Below are 21,718 nucleotides of genomic sequence, written 5' to 3'. Positions count from 1 at the left end.
CGAGAAAAGGGGGAGCACACATTTCCGGGAGGGCGTGTCCTTTTAAAAAATGCAAGAGGCGTTGTTTTGTTGCCGGCCGTTTTCAACGGTGTGTTAAACACACTTTAGAAAGGAATGTCCCCAGACTATCAGAAGGCGGAGATCTCTGATTGTCTGGTGGCGAGACTAGTTCCAATGAAGTTGGGTTACAGGTTTACCTCTGGGATATGTGACCCACTGAATATGCGCAGTAGTGTTTCTCCCGCTAGTCTCGCCCAGGAGTTCCCGCTCGGCTTATAGACTTAACATTGTGATGACTTTACAGATTTTTTAAATTGCTTTTCTCAACTCGATGGAAGTTTTACAAATATAAAACCTCCGTGGATCAAAAATTCATAACTGAAAGAGTCATAATTAACCTTGATTGCAGTTCGAGGTGTCCTGTCAACAGTTACAATGGTGGTTTTTGGGCAGTAGGGGATTTTTTCCCACTGCAATACTGCAAGTGACCACTGGGAAAAAAATGGACTCAAGGCTGTGCGGCATTCCTGGTGGCCTGGGTTGGTGCTTTTCCTCCTCCCTCAGCCATTTAAGATTTATGATACAATACCTCAAACTGAAGAAGAGATACAAGGAAAACAGTAAAATAGAACTGGAGACGATGCTTTAGGGAGTAACCACCTGGTGGTTGGGACATGGTACTACAACCCAAATGGTTCAAATTGACTTCCAAATATCAAAACTTTTGTTTGTCATAAAGTATACATGCAGCAGATCATTGAAAAAAGTCTACCAGAGAGACATTTGACCAAATATTTTTGGGATATTGGTGGTTTCATGCCATATGTTTGCTTTGGTTGGACGACTAGCTTTTTGAGAGGGAGTATTGTTGCTGTTTTTATAGATTTAACATTCATGATACTGATTCTGAACTCAATGATTCATGTTTTCCTGTGTGTGTTAGAGCTGTTTCAGGTCATGTTAGCAGCAGGCTATGAAATCTCAATATGCTGAGGCTGTTTCCAAGGCAGATTTGTTTGCCAGAGAGCTTCACACAAAATTTGCACTATTCCAGGATGAGAGTTGCCAAGGTGACATTCATATATTTTTTTAAGCTGCTGTCACATACAGTACAGCATCTTATACCATTATAGCATACTTAAAGTAAGAAGTGCACAATTCACTATTTGAAGTACAGTAACTATAGTTCTTAGATTGCTTGACAACAAACATGTTGATTCTGTTGTGTATTGTCACTTTCATCACTGCATTCTCAAACATCTTAATTGAGCTGTTTGATATTTGGATAACTCTGCAGCAACATGATACTCGACCCCGTGTGCCAACAATGTTTCTGCCTTATCGCCACATTACTGGAGCCTCTACTCATGAAATGAGCTGCTTTCCATTTCAAGGGATCATAATTAACTTATTTTTAGTGAGCTATCAAATGTTGGGAGAGTTTGTGGGGAAACTTTGTGATGATATAAAACACAGCATACTGGCCTTCTGGGACGTGTGGATAATGAGTCTCCTCAGACATATTGTGTCAGATTTTAAAACAGCTCTGAGATAAACAGGCTATATGAAGAATATGTGCATGACATTGACCTAAAATGCAGATTAAATTTCTTTGAGTCTATTTAAGTGCAGAAGTTGAGCCAAAACGTGGCTTCCTGTCACTGGATCTGTGATTTCATCTTTGGCTTACTTTTAACCACTTACAGTATTTCGAGGGCATCCAATGAGCTTGATGAACATTAAAGGGATAGTTCACCCTCAAATCAAATATACATATTTTTCCTCAAACATGTAGTGCTATTTATCAAACATGTAGGCTATTTATGGCACTTGGCTTTTGGTGCTCAAAGCACCAAAAAAAAACCAGAACAAACAAACAAACAAACAAACAAACAAAAAAACATCATTAATTTGCTCACAACAAGGTCTGTGGACCAAACTGATTTACCAGGTCATGGTTTCTGGAAAGAAGCTGTTGAATTGTTCAAATATATTCTTTGGCGCTTTGAGCACCACAAGCCAAGTGCCATCTAGTGTCATTATATTTTAGGGAGAGCAGAAATCTCTATGGCCAACACATACTCACTGCAAACTCTTCAAATACCAATGCTTGATCAGTGGCCCTACACATCAAACTATGATGCTCTTTTACCCCTCTAGCATCAGTTTTTGATGCTCAGGGACAGCATGTCAATTACTACTCCTTACTTGCGTCTTGTCTTTTCAAAATAAACCTTTGCTTTCACAGGAAATGTGCAGTTTCTCCTTATTAAATTCATACAGTCTCTTTTCAAAAATAAACTTAAAAAAAAGTTTGGCCTATAGTAAGAAGTTTGTTACTTACATAATGTAACTGGTGTCACTGGTGCAGTATGCTACACATACTAGCATACTATATTGTTAAAATAACTAGATTGACTTTTGGTCTCTCAGGTGAAAATCCATCCACCTCCACTCTCACCCACCCCTTTCAGACTTTCGGTGTGTACTACAGCAGTTGCTTAGCATGTCAGAAATTTCAGCTGCCCCATGAGTCTCATAACACCGCTAAAGGGTGCCTTTAGTGCCTTAGCCCTTATTGTCGCTCATAACACATCATTGATTGATAAGTAAAATTTCATGTTGCCTACCTAGAAGGTCTGAGGTTATATATCACAGTAAAACCCCTCTAGAGCTGGCAGGGATTCAGTGTAATGAAAGTGTGCCACAGTCAATGGACTTGAATCTGGATCACAGGAGATCTGTTCAACTATATCAGAAAACAATTTAGAGATAATATGTATTTAAAAAACTGTAAATTGTATCAAGTGTAACACATCTGCCTAAGCTTACATTCCGGCATTTTCCCAAAGCCTCAGCAGCAGTGTCGTGTGTACCTGCAGCACTCCTGGTAAAGTCAGAGTGCAGCCTGGCTTAACGTTGATTACAGTTCATTACAAATACAACCCAGCCCACTCACACATATTCTGTGGTCTGATGAAACACTAAATATTATAAGCCTGTACTTTTTAATTTGTGTGTGACATTTCAAACACGTCTGAATCTATATGTGGCCATCAGCGTGTTCTCTCACTCTTCCTCTAACATCTCCTTTTCCTTTTGTTGTCACTTGACTTTCTGTCCGAGTGTTCCTTGTCAGCGCGGAAGTGCCACTTAAAGCACAGAGGAACATGTTGCAATCAGTGTGGTGTCTCAGCACTTGATTGTAAAGGATCTTGTGGAGGTAATATGCAGATGTGCTGAAGCAGCTCTGGAAGGAGCTAAATCAACGAATGGTCTCGTGTGAGTAGTCTGATCACATACTTCCCCAGAAATCTAAACTAATCAGTTCTACTCTGCTCATGTGCAAGAATTATACACTCAATTTTGAACCATACAGCTGGTAAAAAATAGACTGCACTTACAGTATTAATGTTGTTTGGTTCATGATACATTTTGATACTTAAGAATCACCTGAAGCCTCAATGCATCATGATGCAATTATCATTGACAGAACAGTAATAATAATGTTCTGAAAGCTGTGCTCTCTAAGATGTGTAAACTGTCTCACACTCAAAGTTGTGCTTGTATATTCAGCTACAATGTTCAGCCCTTGCATCGCCAACTTGAATGCCCGTCATTTGAGTGTTGTTCTCCAGCTGGCCGTCAGCCATCCTGTTATCACTCTGGCAGCATGTTAAACTGTCACTGTGTGGAAGGCTTGGAGCTGCATGGTTCAGAGGACATCATTTCCTTTTCTCTCTCTCTCTCTCTCTCTCTCTCTCTCTCTCTCTCTCAAAGTATGTTAGCCAGGTATCTCTGCGCAGACATCCTCAGGGCCATGGCTGACATTTTCTCTCTCAGCAGGATGTATAGCTGCTTCATTATAGCCACAGTGATGGCCTCGTCGGCCTCTCTCCCAGATGCCTCTTTGGGTAAAGAAGGTAATTGCAGCCGTTTAAGGGTCAGAAATTCAAAAGGGGGTTGTTTTTTTATTTGAAATGAAGTGTACATTTGTTGGCCTCCTCTGTGTTTGTGGTATGCATGCCAGGTTGTGGGTCCAGCTGACAGTTATTGTGGCCTCTTACCATGGGTCCACATGAACGTTAGCCCACTTTCATTCTAATAACCTCTTGTGTAACATGCCGTTCTTTGATTTGTCTGCTGTGACAGCACGAATCAGGGACTCATTTTGTCACAAAGTTGCATAATTACCTAGAGTTGGTTCATGTTCTCACGGCAGCATTTACAAGCGGACCAGATAAAATGCCTTGCACGAGAAAACTGCTCTTGATTGGTCAGAAAAATCCAGGAAGTAAACAAAACGTTGAAGAAGAGTACACTTGCAAGATAAATGTGACACTTTCTAATGTCACAATGGAGGGACAACTACGCAGGTTGATTTTAGCGCTGCTCATCGTGGACTATATTGCTGTCATTGTTCATTTTAGTCAAACCATACAGTTTGAAAACGAGGCGCGGCTCCAACTAGAAAACAATGTTTTGATGCATTGGATGTGCTGAATGTGCATATTAAGGCAGTACAGGAGGAGGTGCACATTAATAATCCTCCAGGACTGTAACATGCTCATGTTTAACCCAAACAATGTGTCATGTGACTGCAGCTGGTTCAGATCCAGGTCGGAACACGTTCTCACAATAAACGAACCGCACCAGAGTTCGTTTGTAACCGGACAGAGACCACTTCTTCAAGAAGGTCTCGGTCTGGTTGTTTTGGTGCGCACCCGAGTGCGATTGCTGGGTTCACACCTGCCCAAACGCACTGCACCAAGGTTGGCAAACAAACGATTGAACCGAACCAAACAGGGCGGGTATGAAAGCATTCTTAGTCATGAGGTATGGAAACCTAAACCCAGTGTCTGCACAACATCATTATGTTAACGCTTACACAACATTTAATTCTAATGTTGTTAGACGTTTACAATAACCCTCAACTGGGTTTTCATTCTAACCAAAATTTACCACCTGTCAGACGCTTCACTCTCCATCAGATGCTTCTTTCAGTCTTGCATAGGAGTCCAGTTAAGATGATACCCACTCAAACAATAAACAGATTGCTGAGAGACAGAGACAACGGCATCAGCACCGCTGGTGAGGCTGTCCTGTTGCCCAGCGGGTTCATTAAACCACAATCAACAGCAGCATAGTCCTCATCACACTGTAACCCAGCTGTCTGTTGAGCTGGTTGCCAGCCCACTAGCTGCTCCATGCTACACACATGGTGGTAACACTGTAATCAGGCGGCCCACAGCCCCACAGGGCGTTAAATAGAGTGGCTCGCAATAAGTCTGATGAAATCTGCTCCCACTGGGCTGCGCTCAGAGCGACACAGAAACACAAACACAAACACTCAAACAGGCTCATACAACCCAAAACAGGGGAACACATACAGTCAGATACCTTGTGAGGCTTTGAAGTGATGCTCCTTTAGTTGCTTTTGATTGTGTCTCAGTTCCTGCTAAGTGACTGTTACTGTGGTGATCCACTCCCCAGGGATGTGATGTATTTTTGCCTCAGATATTTTGGTCTTTAAGTATGAGTCTCTTGTATTTGTTAAACCATAGTGGCTATCACCGATGATGCTAACTGGTATGAGTAATAATCCAATATATGCTTACATAAATCTGTCTGTTTGTACTCACAAGTGTGACTAATCTAATGCAACTACTCAACTTGTTGTATCTGTGTAAAGGGAAACATCCTCTGATACACAGGAAGGGATGCATTTTTAAATCCAGGGTAGGCAGTTTAATTTTGGCTTCATTGGACAAAAACTTTGAGTTTATTGTAATACAAGTGGTCTGAAAGAAATCTAAACTTCTACACCTCCTCTTGGGTCTTTTTTAGGTTTTAGAAAATCTAGGCTGTGACTAGAGACTAGAGAGATGTTGCTAATAGTTTAGCCTTTTGCTAACCGGAGCCAAAGGCTCATAGCTACAGCTTCAAGTACACGTTTATGTAAGTTAGCAGCAGCCTCAAATCACAGTGTGTTCTCCGCCTCACTCCCCGTCGCTACAGACCTTGCTGAGAGGAGAGTGGGCGGCAGCCATGGAGGTGGCCACAGCAACTTGAATCCAGCCAGCGCAAACCCCAGTGCAAGGAGACCAGACAGTCCGACTCCCTGCCAGATTACCAAACTTTCTGTTGCTGCTGTTACACAGGTGACACCCAGCCCTTCCGCTGGCCACCAACCCACTGTGACAGCTGGGGCTGTAGGGTTTATGTGGCCAACAGCTGCAGAATAAAGGTCAGTCTCCTGAGCTGCTGCTTGCTCTCCTCGTGGAAAAGCACTCCACAGTGGTAGGGGGCGAGGTGGAGGGACGGTGGGATGGCTAGCTAGTTCTTGTCTTCTTTTGGGTCTGATAAACAGAGGGTTGGGGTGAATGATCTTTGCACAACTGTACAATAAATTGATCAATGTATCAGAAACCCTGGGTTATTGTATGAAGCACGTAAATATACTTATAGTCATCTGGTGGGAGGGACTTAGGACAGCGAGCTGCTGGGTCTTTTTCCAAATTCTGCCTTTTATCCTTTTCCAGATTTCTGTCAATCCCAGCTTCAATTATCCTACTTTCTACTAGATTATAAAATAGCAGCATTTTGTGATCAGCCATACAAGCGCCAATTTTGGTGTCTCTTTCTGAAAATCTGGGCTCGACAGCAGTTGTAAGCTGTAATAAACCTGTTGTGAATGCCCATTTTGATTGGTGGGGCAGGAGTGAATTGTTCATGACAGCGGAAGCCATTAAAGTCATTAGAGCAGCTGTTGCTATGGACCATCAAGGTCTTGTTAGAATGGTATTATTATATTGATTCTGATGTGTAGCCCAAAGCTGCCTGTGCCCTGGCTTGTGGCAGACGGCCAGGATCTGTTTCTCTCAACAAGAGAGAGGAGCAGTGTGACAGCAGTCTGATGGCCAGAGAGGTAAAAGCTCAAGCCTTGTCAGTTTGAATCTTGGCTGGGAACATCTTGTCTTGGGAGGTGAATAAGATGTGCTCTTTGAGCTTAACTTTTCTTTAGTATTTGCTCTAATTGTGTCCCTTAGCAGTGCACTTAACTGGCAACAAGAGCACTTGGGCTAAAGTGTTGACTCTGTTTACACCATTACCCCAGACTTAAACATGTAACTACAGTTATTCACTTTTTTGCAAGAAGACACTCATGACACTGGATCTTTAAGTAAAAAGCAGAGGAGGGAAACAACCAGGCTGTCCAAAACTGAACACAAACAGAAATGTATAGGTGTCGAGTTAATGAGGAGGTACATGCTCTAATTATTTCTTGGCCTGGCACAGTGAGTTGTTATGAAGTCTTGTTGTTACTGCAGAGACTCCAGGAAGTCCTTGGCCCTGCCAAAAATAGTTGTAAAACCACCAGTTGTTTCTTTTATATAGTGGTGCTGGTAGGCAATGTTTTTAAAAAGAGGCAGGCTGTTTCCCCCTGTTTCCAGTCTTTGTGCTAAGCTTATTGTGTGCTGGCTCAAAATTCATGTTTAAAGAAGTGTCTCACTGCTTGAAAGATGGTCTTTTCATAAAACTAGGCTGTCTCTGCAGTAAAAAGACGCAAATACTTTCGAAATTGGTGCTACATGACCAAAGAAAACAGAGACAAGGTGAGAGCGACTGTCTGTGGCCACCACACGTAAAACCATTCCCTTTTTGTCTTGCTTTTGCCTCTCCATTGCATCTGTTGTCATTTTCATTTGCTACAAAGCAGGTGAAACTGGTTCAGAATCACTTGTGCTTCCTAAATGGACAGATTAAAGGGATAGTGCACCCAAAAAATGAAAATTCAGCCATTATCTACTCACCCATATGCCGATGGAGGCTCAGGTGAAGTTTTAGAGTCCTCATATCGCTTGCGGAGATCCAAGGGGAGAAGGGGTAGCAACACAACTCCACCTAATGCAGGCTGACAGCGCCCCAGATTGAAACGTCCAAAAACACATAATCGAAACCACAAAATATCTCCATACTGCTCGTCCGTAGTGATCCAAATGTCCTGAAGCCCTGACATAAAAAGTTGTGGGGCAAGCGCGCACACGTGAGCGCAGTGTACAGAGAGGCAGTTAGAGCTACAGGCTACAGTGAGGCTAAAAACAGAGTTCCAATGGCGTTTTCCAGACAACTTTTCACTACGGACGAGCAGTATGGAGATTCATTCATTCGTCTTCTAAACGCTTCATCCTCTTGAGGGTCGCGGGGGGGCTGGAGCCTATCCCAGTTGTCATTGGGCAAGAGGCAGGGTACACCCTGGACAGGTCGCCAGACTATCGCAGGGCTGACAAATAGAGACAAACAACCATTCACGCCTACAGACAATTTAGAGTTATCAATTAACCTAGTCCCCAATCTACATGCCTTTGGGCTGTGGGAGGAAGCCGGAGTGCCCGGAGTGAACCCACGCTAACACGGGGAGAACATGCAAACTCCGCACAGAAGGGCTCCCTCACCTGAGATCGAACCGGCAACCCTCTTGCTTCGAGGCGACAGTGCTAACCACCACACCACCGTGCCGCCCTTGGAGATATTTTGTGGTTTCAATTATGTGTTTTTGGATGTTTGAATCTGGGGCGCCGTCAGCCTGCATTAGGTGGAGTTGTGTTGCTACCCTCTCTCCCCTGGGATCTCCGCAAGCTTCACCTGAGCCTCTCTCGGCATATGGGTGAGTAGATAATGGCTGAATTTTCATTTTTGGGTGCACTATCTCTTTAATATCCCTGAAGTTTAACTGACTTGGAGTTATACTGTGCTGATTAAGGGCTCTCTCTCTTTTTTGAATGTTGTTTGTATATATTTCACAGTGTTGAACTAGTGGTAAAAACACAAGATGTTAATGTTGAGCTGCATAACATCTCAAGGTCGATAGGAGATGGAGATGCAACAAGCACAACCCTGGAGCTTGTTTGCTTAGTACTTAATCCCCTTCTTTGGTCGATGCTTGTGTCCATTGTTGTAAGTGTTGATGGACTGTAAAATACCAAGGACAACAGTGTGTTGTATTTTCTAAATATATTAGACGGCTAACAATAAACCCAACCAAACAACCAATCGTGATATTTTCAAGAAACTACTGATGGTCATGCTGTGGGAGCTGGTGTGCAGAAAAAAAACAGCATATTGAACCAGCTGTGCTGCACAAAATAAATACTCAGACCAATATATGATGCTTTGCTCCTTTGTCCTTTTGTTCTTCTGAAGCAGCTGAATTTCTCTCCTGCAGCACAGTTACTGCCGTCTCTAAACTCCGTCACCGTGCATTTCCTCCCTGAGGTGACTTGTAAATAATCACATGTTCTCAGTCAAATTATCGAGCTTCTAAAGACGGAGGAGATCGAACAATATGCTTTTCTGTATTCCAGGACATATGATGATAATACAGGCTAGTCATACAAGGGAAAATTACACAAGCAAAGCAAAATGGTTTTGAGCGTAATTGTCACAATGTATGATCACAGAGCTCTCGGAAGATCTGTACAGTTCAGGATGTGTCATATGTTCTGTCTATTTAAAGCATTGTACATTAAATAGAGTCTGTATGAGTCTGTTGTGGAAGTAGTCATGTAAGCTTTGACCCAGCGTGGGTGCCTGTGAGAATTGCTCACTGAAAGCTGCTGCGCACATTTTAAAGATAAAGCGAAAAGGGTCAGAAAAATGTTCACAACATGCATGTGAATGTGTGTGTTCAGTACAGCACACTGTATGTACTAGAAACACAGGAAGTTGAAGTGTTTTGTCCTCAGAGCTAGAACTCTGTCCATGCCTGACTGTGAGTGTGCACACGCCTTTTGTACTGTGTCTTTGTTTATGCTCTTCTTCACTGTGATTGCTTTAATGGTCCAGGTGTAAATAAACACATGTAGCCACCTCTCTCTTTCTCTCTCTCTCATTCGCCTCAGGATTTGATTTAGAGTTTATATATAGCTGCTGAGTTGTGTGGTTGTTTTGCGTTAGCTGTCTCCAAAGCGACCAAACTTCTCACTTCCCACTCTCTGACGCCAACAAAAAAGCATCTGTGCAGAGAGAGGGGTGTCAATACTGCAATGAGCACAACAGATCTGACTACTACAGTGTAAAGTGGGCAACGTGTTTCATTTAACATCTGTACAGTTATAATAATAGCCCGAAGGCACGTGCTGTACCTGCTGAACCCCATCTCCTGCTTAGATCACATGATTTCATGTGACTCAGTACTGAGATTTTCCTCAGCCTTCATGCTGTTGTAGCAGCTTTTGTAGATGTTACCATGCATAACAATATGTTGTGATTTAAGTATAGTTACTGATGTAAAGGTGTTACGAAATGGGATCATTATTTCCTCAATGAGTGCCTCTAAAACAAGATGCTGGGTCAGGACATTAGAGATCAGTATTGGGGGAAACCAATGAGAAGTTTGATTTGAGAGGACAGGCAGAAAAAGTGGACTCAAATTTGATTTAATTTGTTTTGTTTCCAAGTTTCACCAACCACAGCAGCATGATCTCACTGATAATTGTAATGTAACATCAGGATTCCATGGTTAAATCAATCAAATGCCCTGGTACACCAGAAACTCTCAGAGCTTTGTGTCTGTTTGTGCTTAAATGAAAGACTTCCTGTTTTTTAACCCCCAACACTAGCTGTGTTTAATTTCAAACCAATGGCAAGAAAAAATGTTGACATGACACTTTTCTCCAAACCACAATGGATACATTGAAACTTTACATTTCAATAGTGCTGAAGTTAATGTGTGGTTATGTTAGGAAAATCATGTTTCACCTTAATCAACTTTTGGGGGGCTCAGTCTTGACTAGAAAAGCTGTCATGTCTCGGTGCAAACACATATTGAGTTCAGGCAGGACACAACGTCAAGCTCAGCTGATAGATCACATGATTCCTTTCTGTGCAACCAATCGGTGAATCTCATTCAGGGCACCCTATTTAAACTGCTCTGGTCTGCCTACTGTTGCTGCTTCCTCTGCAACCCACCTCCACACCAGCTCCTCCTTTTCATGCTGTGTCTGACTTATCAGTGTCATTTCTGTTTGTCATTGATGCTGCTCTGTTATGTTCCTGGCGGTCTTTGCTGCTGCTCTCCCTGCCTTAAGGCTTTCCATGTAGGCGCATAGAAGGGCAGGGAGGTGTGCTCTCTCTGCCTCAGGCTTTTCTTGTTTGCATGTGGAAGGGCAGAGAGGTGTGCTCTCTCTGCCTTGAGGCTTTCCACATAGGCGCATGGAATACCGCCAAATGTAGTATTTCTGACTGAACTGCTTTTTATGCCGTTATCTCCACTGGAAAAAAAACAGTGGTGGGTCTCTCCAAAACGCCCACATTTGGTGCCTAAAAAGCCCCTGAAAACAGCAGTAATTTCAGATTTTGAGGCCAGTTTTGTTATTTGTTGTTCTTGAACAGTGGTCTCCAGCTTGCCAGGCATCTCGCCCAGGTGAAGAACAACTTAACGTACAATGCCAACATTTTCTTCTGGCAACTGAGTTGCTAATTTCCAACCCATTTGCCAGAATACATGTTGGCATTATATGTCCCTGCAAACCATGGATATGTCACATATGTAACGCATATGTTGAAACTTGATTGTTTTTTTTGTTTGTTTTTTTTTACAATTCAACAACACTGTGGTTAATGTTAAGGCACAAAAAACACTTGGTCATGAATAGGAAAAGATCATGTTTTGGCTTAAAACACATGCTTCTGGTGCACAGTTGCCATCGCTACAGCTGCTGATGTCTTGCTTAAAAACAGTTCTAAAAAGTTCTTTAGAAATTAGGAAAAATGCAGGCTACAAATATGCACCATTTCAAGCAAAAAATTTAATATTCAAATGCAGACCTTGACAGAGGCAGATCCAGGAAATGAGACACATCGCACATCTAAAATGCAGAGTAGAAACTGGCAGATTAAAACTAATGCGGTGATGGTTTATTGATATGCTGAATATAGCATATTTAATGAGTCCTTGAAGTATGACTAGCCTCAAATGGATGGTATTAAAGTTTCAATCTTAACCACCCTGTTTTAACCATATCTCCCTTTCCCTGTCTGTCTCTGTCTGTCTTTCTGTCCTCTTTGCCTGCTTCCCTTCCTCTGCAGATTGAAGAGATTGTCACTAACATTCAGGATGAGACGGAGGGTGTGCCCATCAGAACTGTCAAAAGTTTCATGACCAAAATCCCCAGTGTTGTTACAGGTAAGAAGCAGAGGGAGGAAGAGATGTCAAAGACTATGTGGAAGATTATGTTACTAGAATGATGCATATGTTTATCTTTGTATGTCCACCTATGTGGTTAAGGTTTGGTTTGTCCAGGAAACTTTGAGGAAATTATTCGGAAAATACGGGCATGTAAAATGCAAACTGATTTCCTAGCAGCAACACCAGAACTGATGTCAATTACCTGCATTCAGTTGTGGGTTTTGCAACAAGCCTAATGGTGATGGCCGTGAATAGTGATGGTGGTAGTGTTGGAACATCCACAAGCTAGAGCTCCAGCAGCTGAGTCACACCCTTACATATCAGGATCCATATTAATATGTGTTGTGGCTGCATTTCATTCTGCTCCTGTTGAGGCTGCTGCTCAGTTCCTTCAGCAGTGGCTTGCCGGAGTGTAGCCGAGTAGCTGGAGGGAAAGTGGGAGGACAACATATGATTAAATGTTTGGAAAAGAAAGTGTGAGAGTGGAAACGGAATGAGTAATGCTGTCCTCCTACTGTCAAGGTGCCCTTAAGCAAGGCAATCAACCTCTGACTGCTTCAGTAGAGCTGCGACTGTAGGTGTCAAAGTGTGGAACTGTGCTGATGTGAGTCACCGGGGAAACATGCACACAAACATTTCCAATAGAAAAATAAACACATTATTAGCCAGTTGTACCTGTCAGGTGGGGATTAAAGTCAGCCACCTTGGCTGCCGGCTGTTGTTGCATCGATTGATAATCTAAATAAATCTGGAGCCGCGGTGGGAGGTGTGACACACCCCCAAACAAATGATGAAAACAAAGAAAGGCTATTAACATTCTTCTTTTCTTCTCTCTCAGTCCTCGCACTTATGGAAAATACATTACTCCAATATGCCATAAGCAGAGCATATCAATAAACACAATTACTACAGCAGCAGCTGAGATGTTTGCAGCTGAGTGCCAAGGGGTTCGGAAACTAATGAATGATGAAGAATTAAACACCGCCTCCCTCAGGACTCAGAGAAAGCAGAGGGGAAGCACTGATGAGATCATTCCCTATCTCCACCGCAAAATAAGAAAGCTTTTTAGTATCTTTGCTTATCATAAAGAGACTTTTTTTGGTTGTTATATCTGTTTCAAGACGAGTACTTGAGATGAAGTAGTCAGAAAGTTTATTATTTCTTCATTCATTCACTTTTGTTTTTAATTATTCAATTTAACTAGCAGATATAATTCTTTTAGTTTAAAGCCAGCAAATTGTCCTTTATTTCACATCATTTTGAGTACAGTTAATTACGCACCTTCTTGCTTTTAATTTAATTTAATTCATCTTGTCTTATTCCCTTGAGACTCAATTTATATATTTACATATAGCCCCAAAATGTGGCTAAAAACAGAGGGGATGAAAGAAAACTCACTCAAGCATAATGCATCTGATATAATGACATTATTGTGTCAGAATCACTTCGCTAAGTCTTGCCCCCTGGACCCAGACTGGCCAATCATATGGTAGCATCAGGCTGGCTCAGATCAGGGTCCAACAACAACACAGCTGCGCTCTATTGACTCTAATGCAGTTGTTTCAGATTTCCTTAATTTTTAGGCTGGTTTTGTGGATTTGGAGCTAAATGTTGTGCCTGGGGTACGTCGTTTATTAATGATACTCATTATGTGGAGAGGTTGGAAAAAGATATACGCTTCTTCCCTGTTCCAAAACCAAAATCAAAGCCTGAAAAGTGTAGGGTTAGCTAGCTAGCTGCTGAAGATATAGCCTACTGAATGTATACACATGCTGCTTTTGCTTTTTGATGATTATAACAGTTAAGAAAAAGATATGGATAGGATATATCCTTCAAACACAGACTGTAGACCCCTCTGTCTGCTTCTCTTTGGAATCACTGTTTCATTTTTCCAAAAATATGATAATATTTCTTCAGGGGATGCAGTTAGTTACAATGTGGGCTCCATGCTTACTCCGACAGCTTTACAGACCAATGCAAAGGGATGGGCTTTAGCAAAAGGTCAATTATGATAATTTTATTCATGGAAAAAAATCTGCTCATACTCTTACTCGTCGTCCTCCACCGGGTCCGGGTCGTGGGGGCAGCAGCCTCAGCAAGGAAGCCCAGACAGTCCTCTCCCCAGCCACTTGCGTCAGCTCTTTCGAGGGAACCCCGAGGCGTTCCCAGGCCAGCCGGGTGATGTAATCCCTCCAGCGTGTCCTGGGGCGGCCCCGAGGTCTCCTCCTGGTTGGACATGCCTGAAACACCTCCCAAGGGAGGCGTCCGGAAGGCATCCTTACCAGATGCCCGAACCACCTCAACTGGCTCCTCTCGATGTGGAGGAGCAGCGGCTCTACTCCGAGTCCCTCCCCGATGTCTGAGCTCCTCACCCTATCTCTAAGGCTGAGCCCAGCCACCCTGCGGAGGAAACTCATTTTGGCCTCTTGTACTTGCGATCTCGTTCTTTCGGTCACTACCCAGAGCTCGTGACCATAGGTGAGGGCTGGAACGTAGATCGACCGGGACCAAGAGCTTCGCTTTCTGGCTAAGCTCCCTTTTCACCACAACGGACCAATTAAGCACCTGCATCCCTGCTGACGCTGCCCCAATCCGCCTGTCAATCTCCTGCTCCATCCTACCCTCACTCGTGTATGACACCCCCTTGGCTTTTACTCGCAAGAAAGCCAAAGAATTGGTACATCATGACAAATTAGCGTTAAGTGTCTGACACACGCTTTCCAATACACACATTAAAAGGTGTTTGTATATGCTTCGATAATATGCTTCTGTGCTTTTCTAATGCCTTTCTCACTTTTTTCCCAGACTACTTCTGCTACGTAAATTGTACCTCATGTTTACCAGACGTATGACCGAACACTGTATATTTCTCTTTCTCTGTCTGCCCTGGTTCAGGTACTGATATTGTACAGTGGCTGATGAAGAATCTGTCCATGGAAGATCCAGGTAAGTTTTGAAAAATTTTACCAGACTGTACTGTGCTGAATGTAATGACTGTGTTAAGGGCATCAGGCCTCCCATGACATCAGGAATCCTGCAGAACTACAGGGCACTATTTACTGAAAGGCATACAAATACAGTAACTATGATACACATAAACTTACTGGATGCAGCTTCTCCCAATTGACATTATTACAGATATAAACAACCAGTAATGGGATGCCCAAGTAGCTCACCATGTAGAGTGCCTGCCACTGAGGCTGGGTCCTTGCCATGGCGGCCTGGGTTCAGCCCAAAGTAAGGATGTGTTCAGAGACCTGGATACAGCCTTAAAGGTGGGACTCTGTTCGTTCCTGTGAAAGTTGCTCAGAAAGAAAACTCTAGTTCCATGGTATGAAATTACTTGGATGATCTGCACTATTATTATGTATGTATGTACTGTATATGTGTGAGTGTGTGTGGCTCTTTTGTCACTCTCACTCTCTGTTTAGACACAGCTAACAAATATGTGGAATCATGGGATGCCTTTTCTGTCATTTAACAGATAATGTCAGATAATTTAAAATACGTTTAATATACACTTGATATCAATTAGACCAGATGCTAAAGCTATGGCTGCAGATTGCGAGCCAGCCTGGGCACTCGGCACTGCGTCTCGTCCAGTGTGAACAGGCCAGTCGCTTAACATAGGTGCCGTTAGCAAGCGGGCAGTGCTCCACAGAAAATTGCCGCGCTTCATGGCGCTCCTGTGTGCAGTGTGAACCTGGCATTAGAGACTTCCGCTGTCCGAGCCAGCTTTTATCTCTGTCAGTGACATCAACATGACACCTCATGAGAGCTGCTTTCCTCCATACACACACAAAGCGCACATCACCGACCGAATGGATCAAATCCTGATGTTAGAATGAGTCATTTTGCAGGGGTGGTGACACTCAAAAATATATCAACAGATTAACTGATGTCCCTTTCCCATTGTAAGTCTATGGGAAAAAAGTCTTTTTGGGCCCAATGGCACCATGTGATGGACCTGGGAGTTGCTTCACCACTGTTAAGCCACCACAAAAATTCACTTCAAAGCCCGGCTCACCTCCTGTGGTCCTGGCCTACAGCCCATTGCTGCAGGTCCTTCCCTCTCTCTCCCTCCTTTATGTAGCTGTGTTACTGTACAACAAGTGTTTTCAGTTCCAGTCCTCAAGCACCAGAGCCCTGCTTTTGTTCCTCCTGAGCAGGTAATAAGCGCCTGGTCTCAGGTGGGTACTGGACAGGTGTGGCTCATTAACTACCAGCGAGGAACAAAGAGCTGCCAAGCTTTGGCCTCCAAGACTGGAACTGAAACCCCCTTTTATATGTGTGAAATACAGGGGAACATACAGTATGGTAGGTTGACAACAGGAGCTTGTCACAGCAGTCCAGTCTGTGAAAGGTCAGACACAGTGTGTGGTGGACACTGCAGATCTGTCATAGGAAAAATCTTTAAGGTTTTACCTTTTCAGAAGCATAAATACTGACATGTTTGAAATAGACAGAGGATATTTACAGTTACACTTCACCAAGAAAATAAAGTTTCCCACAAGCTAGTACTGGTGAATACTGAGTTAAAACATGACAAGGAGCAGCAAATGATGAAAACTAGAGTTTTAACAAAAGTCCCGGCTAGTTTTTGCTGTGGATTTATTGTGTAGTTGACCCGACCTGAAGGCATGTGGTGGGAGAGCAGTGTTTACTGTCGGTGCAATAACCCACAGCCTGGACACTGAGTCAATCATTGAGTCAGTGTCCAGCCAAAATACCTCAGGGCTGAATCATATAGCTGAAATCCAATTTGAATTGAAAGGGACACAACATGCTGCTTATATATATGGTACACTGTGATAAAAAGTTTCGTTGCACCTACAGTAATGTGTGACCTTTAATGACACAAAATTGTACGTGTGTGGCTTTTCTCCAAATCCATAACTTGAAGATTATTTTTACATGTGGCAGATTCCTCATGGTATTATATTTATATCTTGTTCTAAAATGACACTTTCACAAAGGTCTATCATGATTTCATTGTCCCTACCACTGAGATTATTTCATTCAAGTAGATATTACATCACAGATAATACGTGAAGTGCTGAAGAGCCCACAGTGATCAGTACTCCTTGTTCTCCTCCTGTCTCAGCTGAGGCCATGCACATCGGGAGTCTCATCGCAGCTCAGGGGTACTTCTTCCCTATATCAGACCATGTCCTCTCCCTCAAAGATGACGGCACTTTCTACCGCTTTCAGGTGAGCAGAGCGTCAAGTGATGATAAAGACACAGAGGAGGCTGAAGGAGAAGTGGAGAGGTCTCAATAGAGCATGTTCATGTTATATTTAGATAATTCAAGAGTGCAATGAAGTGAGTTCTAAGAAAATATGCTAATGTTAATGTCTTGGCTTCATGTTAAAGGTTTATGGTTACAGTGTCTGTTGGGTATCCTGAGATTGGTAATTGACTCTTTGTTGAACTTCTCTTGTGTCACCTGATACTGAGCTGAGTATCAGATGTTGCCAACAAGGCTAACACACTGATTTTAAAACAATGTTATAATTACCACTACATGTATGAGGCCATTGCAAAGAGAACTGAGAGGGTATCTTGTTCAGCATTTTGGCGATTCAGTGTATGTTTATAGGATAAAAGAAGACAAGACTTACTTTACAGCAGTGGTTTGTGAAAAACACACTTTATTTTGAAGTGTAGTGAATTTCCAGCACAGAGCTTTTATTTTGAAGTGCCATTTCCTGCTGTAGAGTGAGTGAATTACAGATAGCTACTTGACAGAGGCAGCAAACTAGGTGGAAACATGGCCAAACACAAGTATGACACTGAATGTTTTAAACTGTGTGACCTTGAACTAATGACTAAGGACAAATCTGGACCCCGTGGCTGGACCAGTTGGGAACCACTGCTTTACAGTTAATGCACAATATTAATATATTACAGATCCTCAGTGTATGAAATCAACAAAAAGGACACTGTCATGGTTGTGACAGGGAGAACTACTGTGGCAACATTCCTAATTTAAGGAAATACTGACATACCTGTATAAGGGAAAAACATTGTTTTTGACAGTGACTTCATAATGTGCCGATATGTTCAACTTTACACAAGCGTCTTTGATAATAATGCCATCATAATAATGTTATGCAACAGCCACATACAGGTATTGTCTGGGGTTTTAACAAGTCATGTGAGCTTCTTTTCCCCCTGTAGTAACAAGATAATCAGTGATTCCAAACCTTTCTCTACTGCTGACACAGCACTGTGGAGATGGGTCTGGCTATGCAAGACTAGGCTGCAACTAACACTTATTGTCATTGTTGATTAATCTAGTAATTATTTTCTTGATTAATCAATTAGTTTGGTCTATGAAACGTCAGAAAATGGGGAAAAATGTCAATCAGTGTTTTCCAAGCCCTAGATGATGTCCTCAGATTTGTCCACGACCGAAAAATATTCAGTTTACTATCATAGTAAAAAAGAGAAGAAGAAAATATTTACATGTGAGACACTGGAATCAGATAATTTGGACTTTTTTTTTTCTTAAAAAATTACCCAAACTGATAAATTGATTATCAGATTAGTTGGCAATTCATTTATCTTCCTGAGACCTGCACTTTTGTGTGGTATGCATTTTTAATTTTTCCTCGCTAGTTGGGATCAGTTGGGCCTGCAAAGTATAAAAAACTCAACATTGTCCTCAAATGAGACGATAAGAAAGTCCCAGTGTCTTCAACCAAGTAGGCTACTGACTAATTAACAGAGTCTAAGCCTGTTACTGTTGCTATAGTCTCTATATACAGACTCTACATACAGTGAATGTAGAGTCTGTAGGCAAACCCTGGAGATCTTGCCTCCGGAAGAAGAGCGGAAGAGCACTGGTTTCCAGTTGTAGGCTGTTTTGTAGTCCTCATGATATTGACCAATCACATTTGAGCCGGCTGCAGTTGCTGCCAGTTGTTAAACGGTCCGTGCGGTGAACTAACAAGATGGAACATAATTGCCGTCACTGCAAACTCTGAATCCATCGCAATGGTTCAGCATATTTACTTATATATAAACGGAAGTCGGAAACGGAAATTCGCCTCCTCTGCCCAAATCAAACCGGAATGCCAAAAAAACGGGGGTATGCTGTTGCTACAATTGGTCAAATTTGTTGCCATATCAATCTACAAACATTATTCATCATAAAATTAAGCTACAAATTTCAACCATAAAGCTTAATCAAGTTTTGCACTTTGTCCATTGTGTCAGGATCAGCTGCAGAATGACTGGGCAGAGATGGCGGCCATCTTGTTTTTACATGGATTGGTGTGTTGTGCTCTTACTGCCACTAGATGGCACAAAAAGCGTCCATGAATGAGGACAACAGGTCTAAGTTAAGTAGAATGAAGTATAGGGTGAAGTAAACCCACACAAAAAAATCCACATTTTCAGGAGCCCCACTTAACTGGAATGCAACTTTAGGAAGTGTTTATTTTTGTAGATTTTTTTTTTTTTTTTTTTTTGCATATAAATCCGTTTATTGTACAGGTCAGCGAAAGGCAGAAAGAGCAGCAGCATGAGTAAATAAGAACAATACAAATGTTCAGATGCCAATCTGAAAATAAAGACAATGAAGATTGAAAATTGTCATTGAGCCTTTGTTAAAAGAGAAAATAAAATGAGATCAAAATAAAAGGGAAAAATGTACACTCTGTCTTTACTTCGAACCTTGTTTACGTTCTCTCTTTTATGTTTTTTACTTTCTAAACACCCACCCCCCACCCTCACTCCTAGGTATGTCTGAGCCACAAATAATAGTTAAAAAAGTGACTATTTTTGTAGATATTTTTTTAAAAAAAGAAGCAGATCTTCTAATAATGGCTCTTAATCAAAATGGATTACAATCATTTTTTTTCTCCAATAAATTCAAATTGCCCCATGCCTTTTGTAGCAGACCTAAGCTCAAACTAATCCAGTCTTCATCCTGCATTAGTGTGAGAGATAAGTCCAGTGAGGTTAATCTGATCGCGGGTGCGCTTACTTCTCATAAAGACCTTAATCAGCTGTTGAAGATTACTCGCTCTGTAATGAAATTACTACACACCAATCCTGATCCCGATAACAAAAGGCCCTGTCCACGATCTACAGCCTCCTCAGTACTATGCTGGGATCCTGTGTGACCCGATTAAAAATAAATGGTGATCTGTTAAAATATTCATCAAGCAAGCGAGGGAAGCAGATCTGGGTTTGGGGTTGAGTAGGCGGCTAGCAAAAGCCTGACAGAGAGACACAGTGTAGTAGAGTAGTGCACTGGAATTAGAGTCTCATCAAGGGACAGAAAGGAGAGAGAAGCGTGCTGACATTTTACTCTTCCTTCACCGTTCGCAGATAAGACGGTGGCATTAAAGTCACAGATTAATTATCCCAGACTGTTTTATCCAGAATTTCCTAATTAAAAATAGGAAACAATGTTTTCACATTCCTCAGTGGGGAACGGCGAGGCAGCACGTGGCGAGATTAGAATGATCTCTGCGTAGCATCTTCCTTTCTATTCACTGAGTCTTGTTGGAGGGCTCAGTCTCCACCCGAGCTGGAAGAGCAGTTTAATTAAACCAGACGGCAGTGCACATTACCGTGCTGTGACCTTGGTTCTCCTCCTTCAAAGTGAAGTGGAAGAGAAGACAAGAAGAGGAGGAGGAGGAGGAGGAGGAGGAGGAGGAGGAGGAGGAGGAGGGCCGTTTGCCATCGTAGCAAAGCTTCATAAAGATAATCACCATTCATTAGCATTTCATTTTCTCGGCAAATTAAGTGCAAGGCAAAGAAAAACACGGAGCAGGAAAACCAAAACAATTAACACCATCTAAATCTCTCTTCGCTGAAACAACTGAAGATGGTTTTAAAACTGATTCAAAACCCTGCCAGCTATGTCAAATAACAATCCTATCAGCATCTGTGCTTCGCCTGCTGGCTTTATTATTCTGCTTTGCCGTTGTTTATTTTGCAGCTTTCGTCGCTGCTCATTTTTATTGTGTTGCTGCAGCACTCCCACGCCTCTGCAACACCCCAGGATGCCTCTTACTCTGTGAAAAGTTTTAGGAGTCAGCTGTTCTGAATTGGTTCAATACAGATAATAAAAAAAATATTGTGATTGCTCGCATAGTGGTGCAGGGCAATCATGTGCACAGCTGTGTCTCTGAGGCACAAACAACTTCCCCGTAAAGGTCAACGTCATCACTCCAGATTTTGTCGGAAAGTTTCAAAAGGACGTGTTTGTCTTCATAGTTTTGACTCTCCGTCCTTGAAATACTAACCACTGGTTGATCCACGACTCTTGTCTGTCAACTTTTCCCTTTGTTCTCTCGTCAGGCACCGTATTTCTGGCCGTCCAACTGCTGGGAGCCTGAGAACACAGACTATGGTAAGAGCCGTAATTTGTGACAACTTCTCCTTATAGTATGTTCTCTTGTGTATTTTAAGGAACAATGCTTGGTCATCAAATTGGCCCTAGGTGTCCCTCCAGACCTCCTTGAATTATGTTCAACAGAGGCCACTGTATTGCTTTTTGACACCTAGAT

The 21,718-nt window shown here is 42.4% G+C and overlaps 1 protein-coding gene across 2 annotated transcripts in view; it reads left to right on the top strand.

The window, feature by feature from the left end:
• rgs6 (regulator of G protein signaling 6) overlaps nucleotides 1–21,718 on the top strand; it is a 152,774-nt gene that overhangs the window by 97,039 nt on the left and 34,017 nt on the right. For both annotated transcript variants that reach the window (XM_049589545.1, XM_049589546.1), the window contains exons 3-6: nucleotides 12,091–12,187; nucleotides 15,086–15,136; nucleotides 17,295–17,401; nucleotides 21,510–21,561. In XM_049589545.1, the coding sequence (XP_049445502.1) occupies nucleotides 12,091–12,187; nucleotides 15,086–15,136; nucleotides 17,295–17,401; nucleotides 21,510–21,561 (307 nt within the window). The remainder of the gene's footprint in view (nucleotides 1–12,090; nucleotides 12,188–15,085; nucleotides 15,137–17,294; nucleotides 17,402–21,509; nucleotides 21,562–21,718) is intronic.

This window comes from Epinephelus fuscoguttatus, linkage group LG11, assembly GCF_011397635.1.
Source record: "Epinephelus fuscoguttatus linkage group LG11, E.fuscoguttatus.final_Chr_v1".
In the NCBI taxonomy this organism is placed as follows: domain Eukaryota; kingdom Metazoa; phylum Chordata; class Actinopteri; order Perciformes; family Serranidae; genus Epinephelus; species Epinephelus fuscoguttatus.
This window is presented reverse-complemented; position numbering and strand designations above follow the sequence as displayed.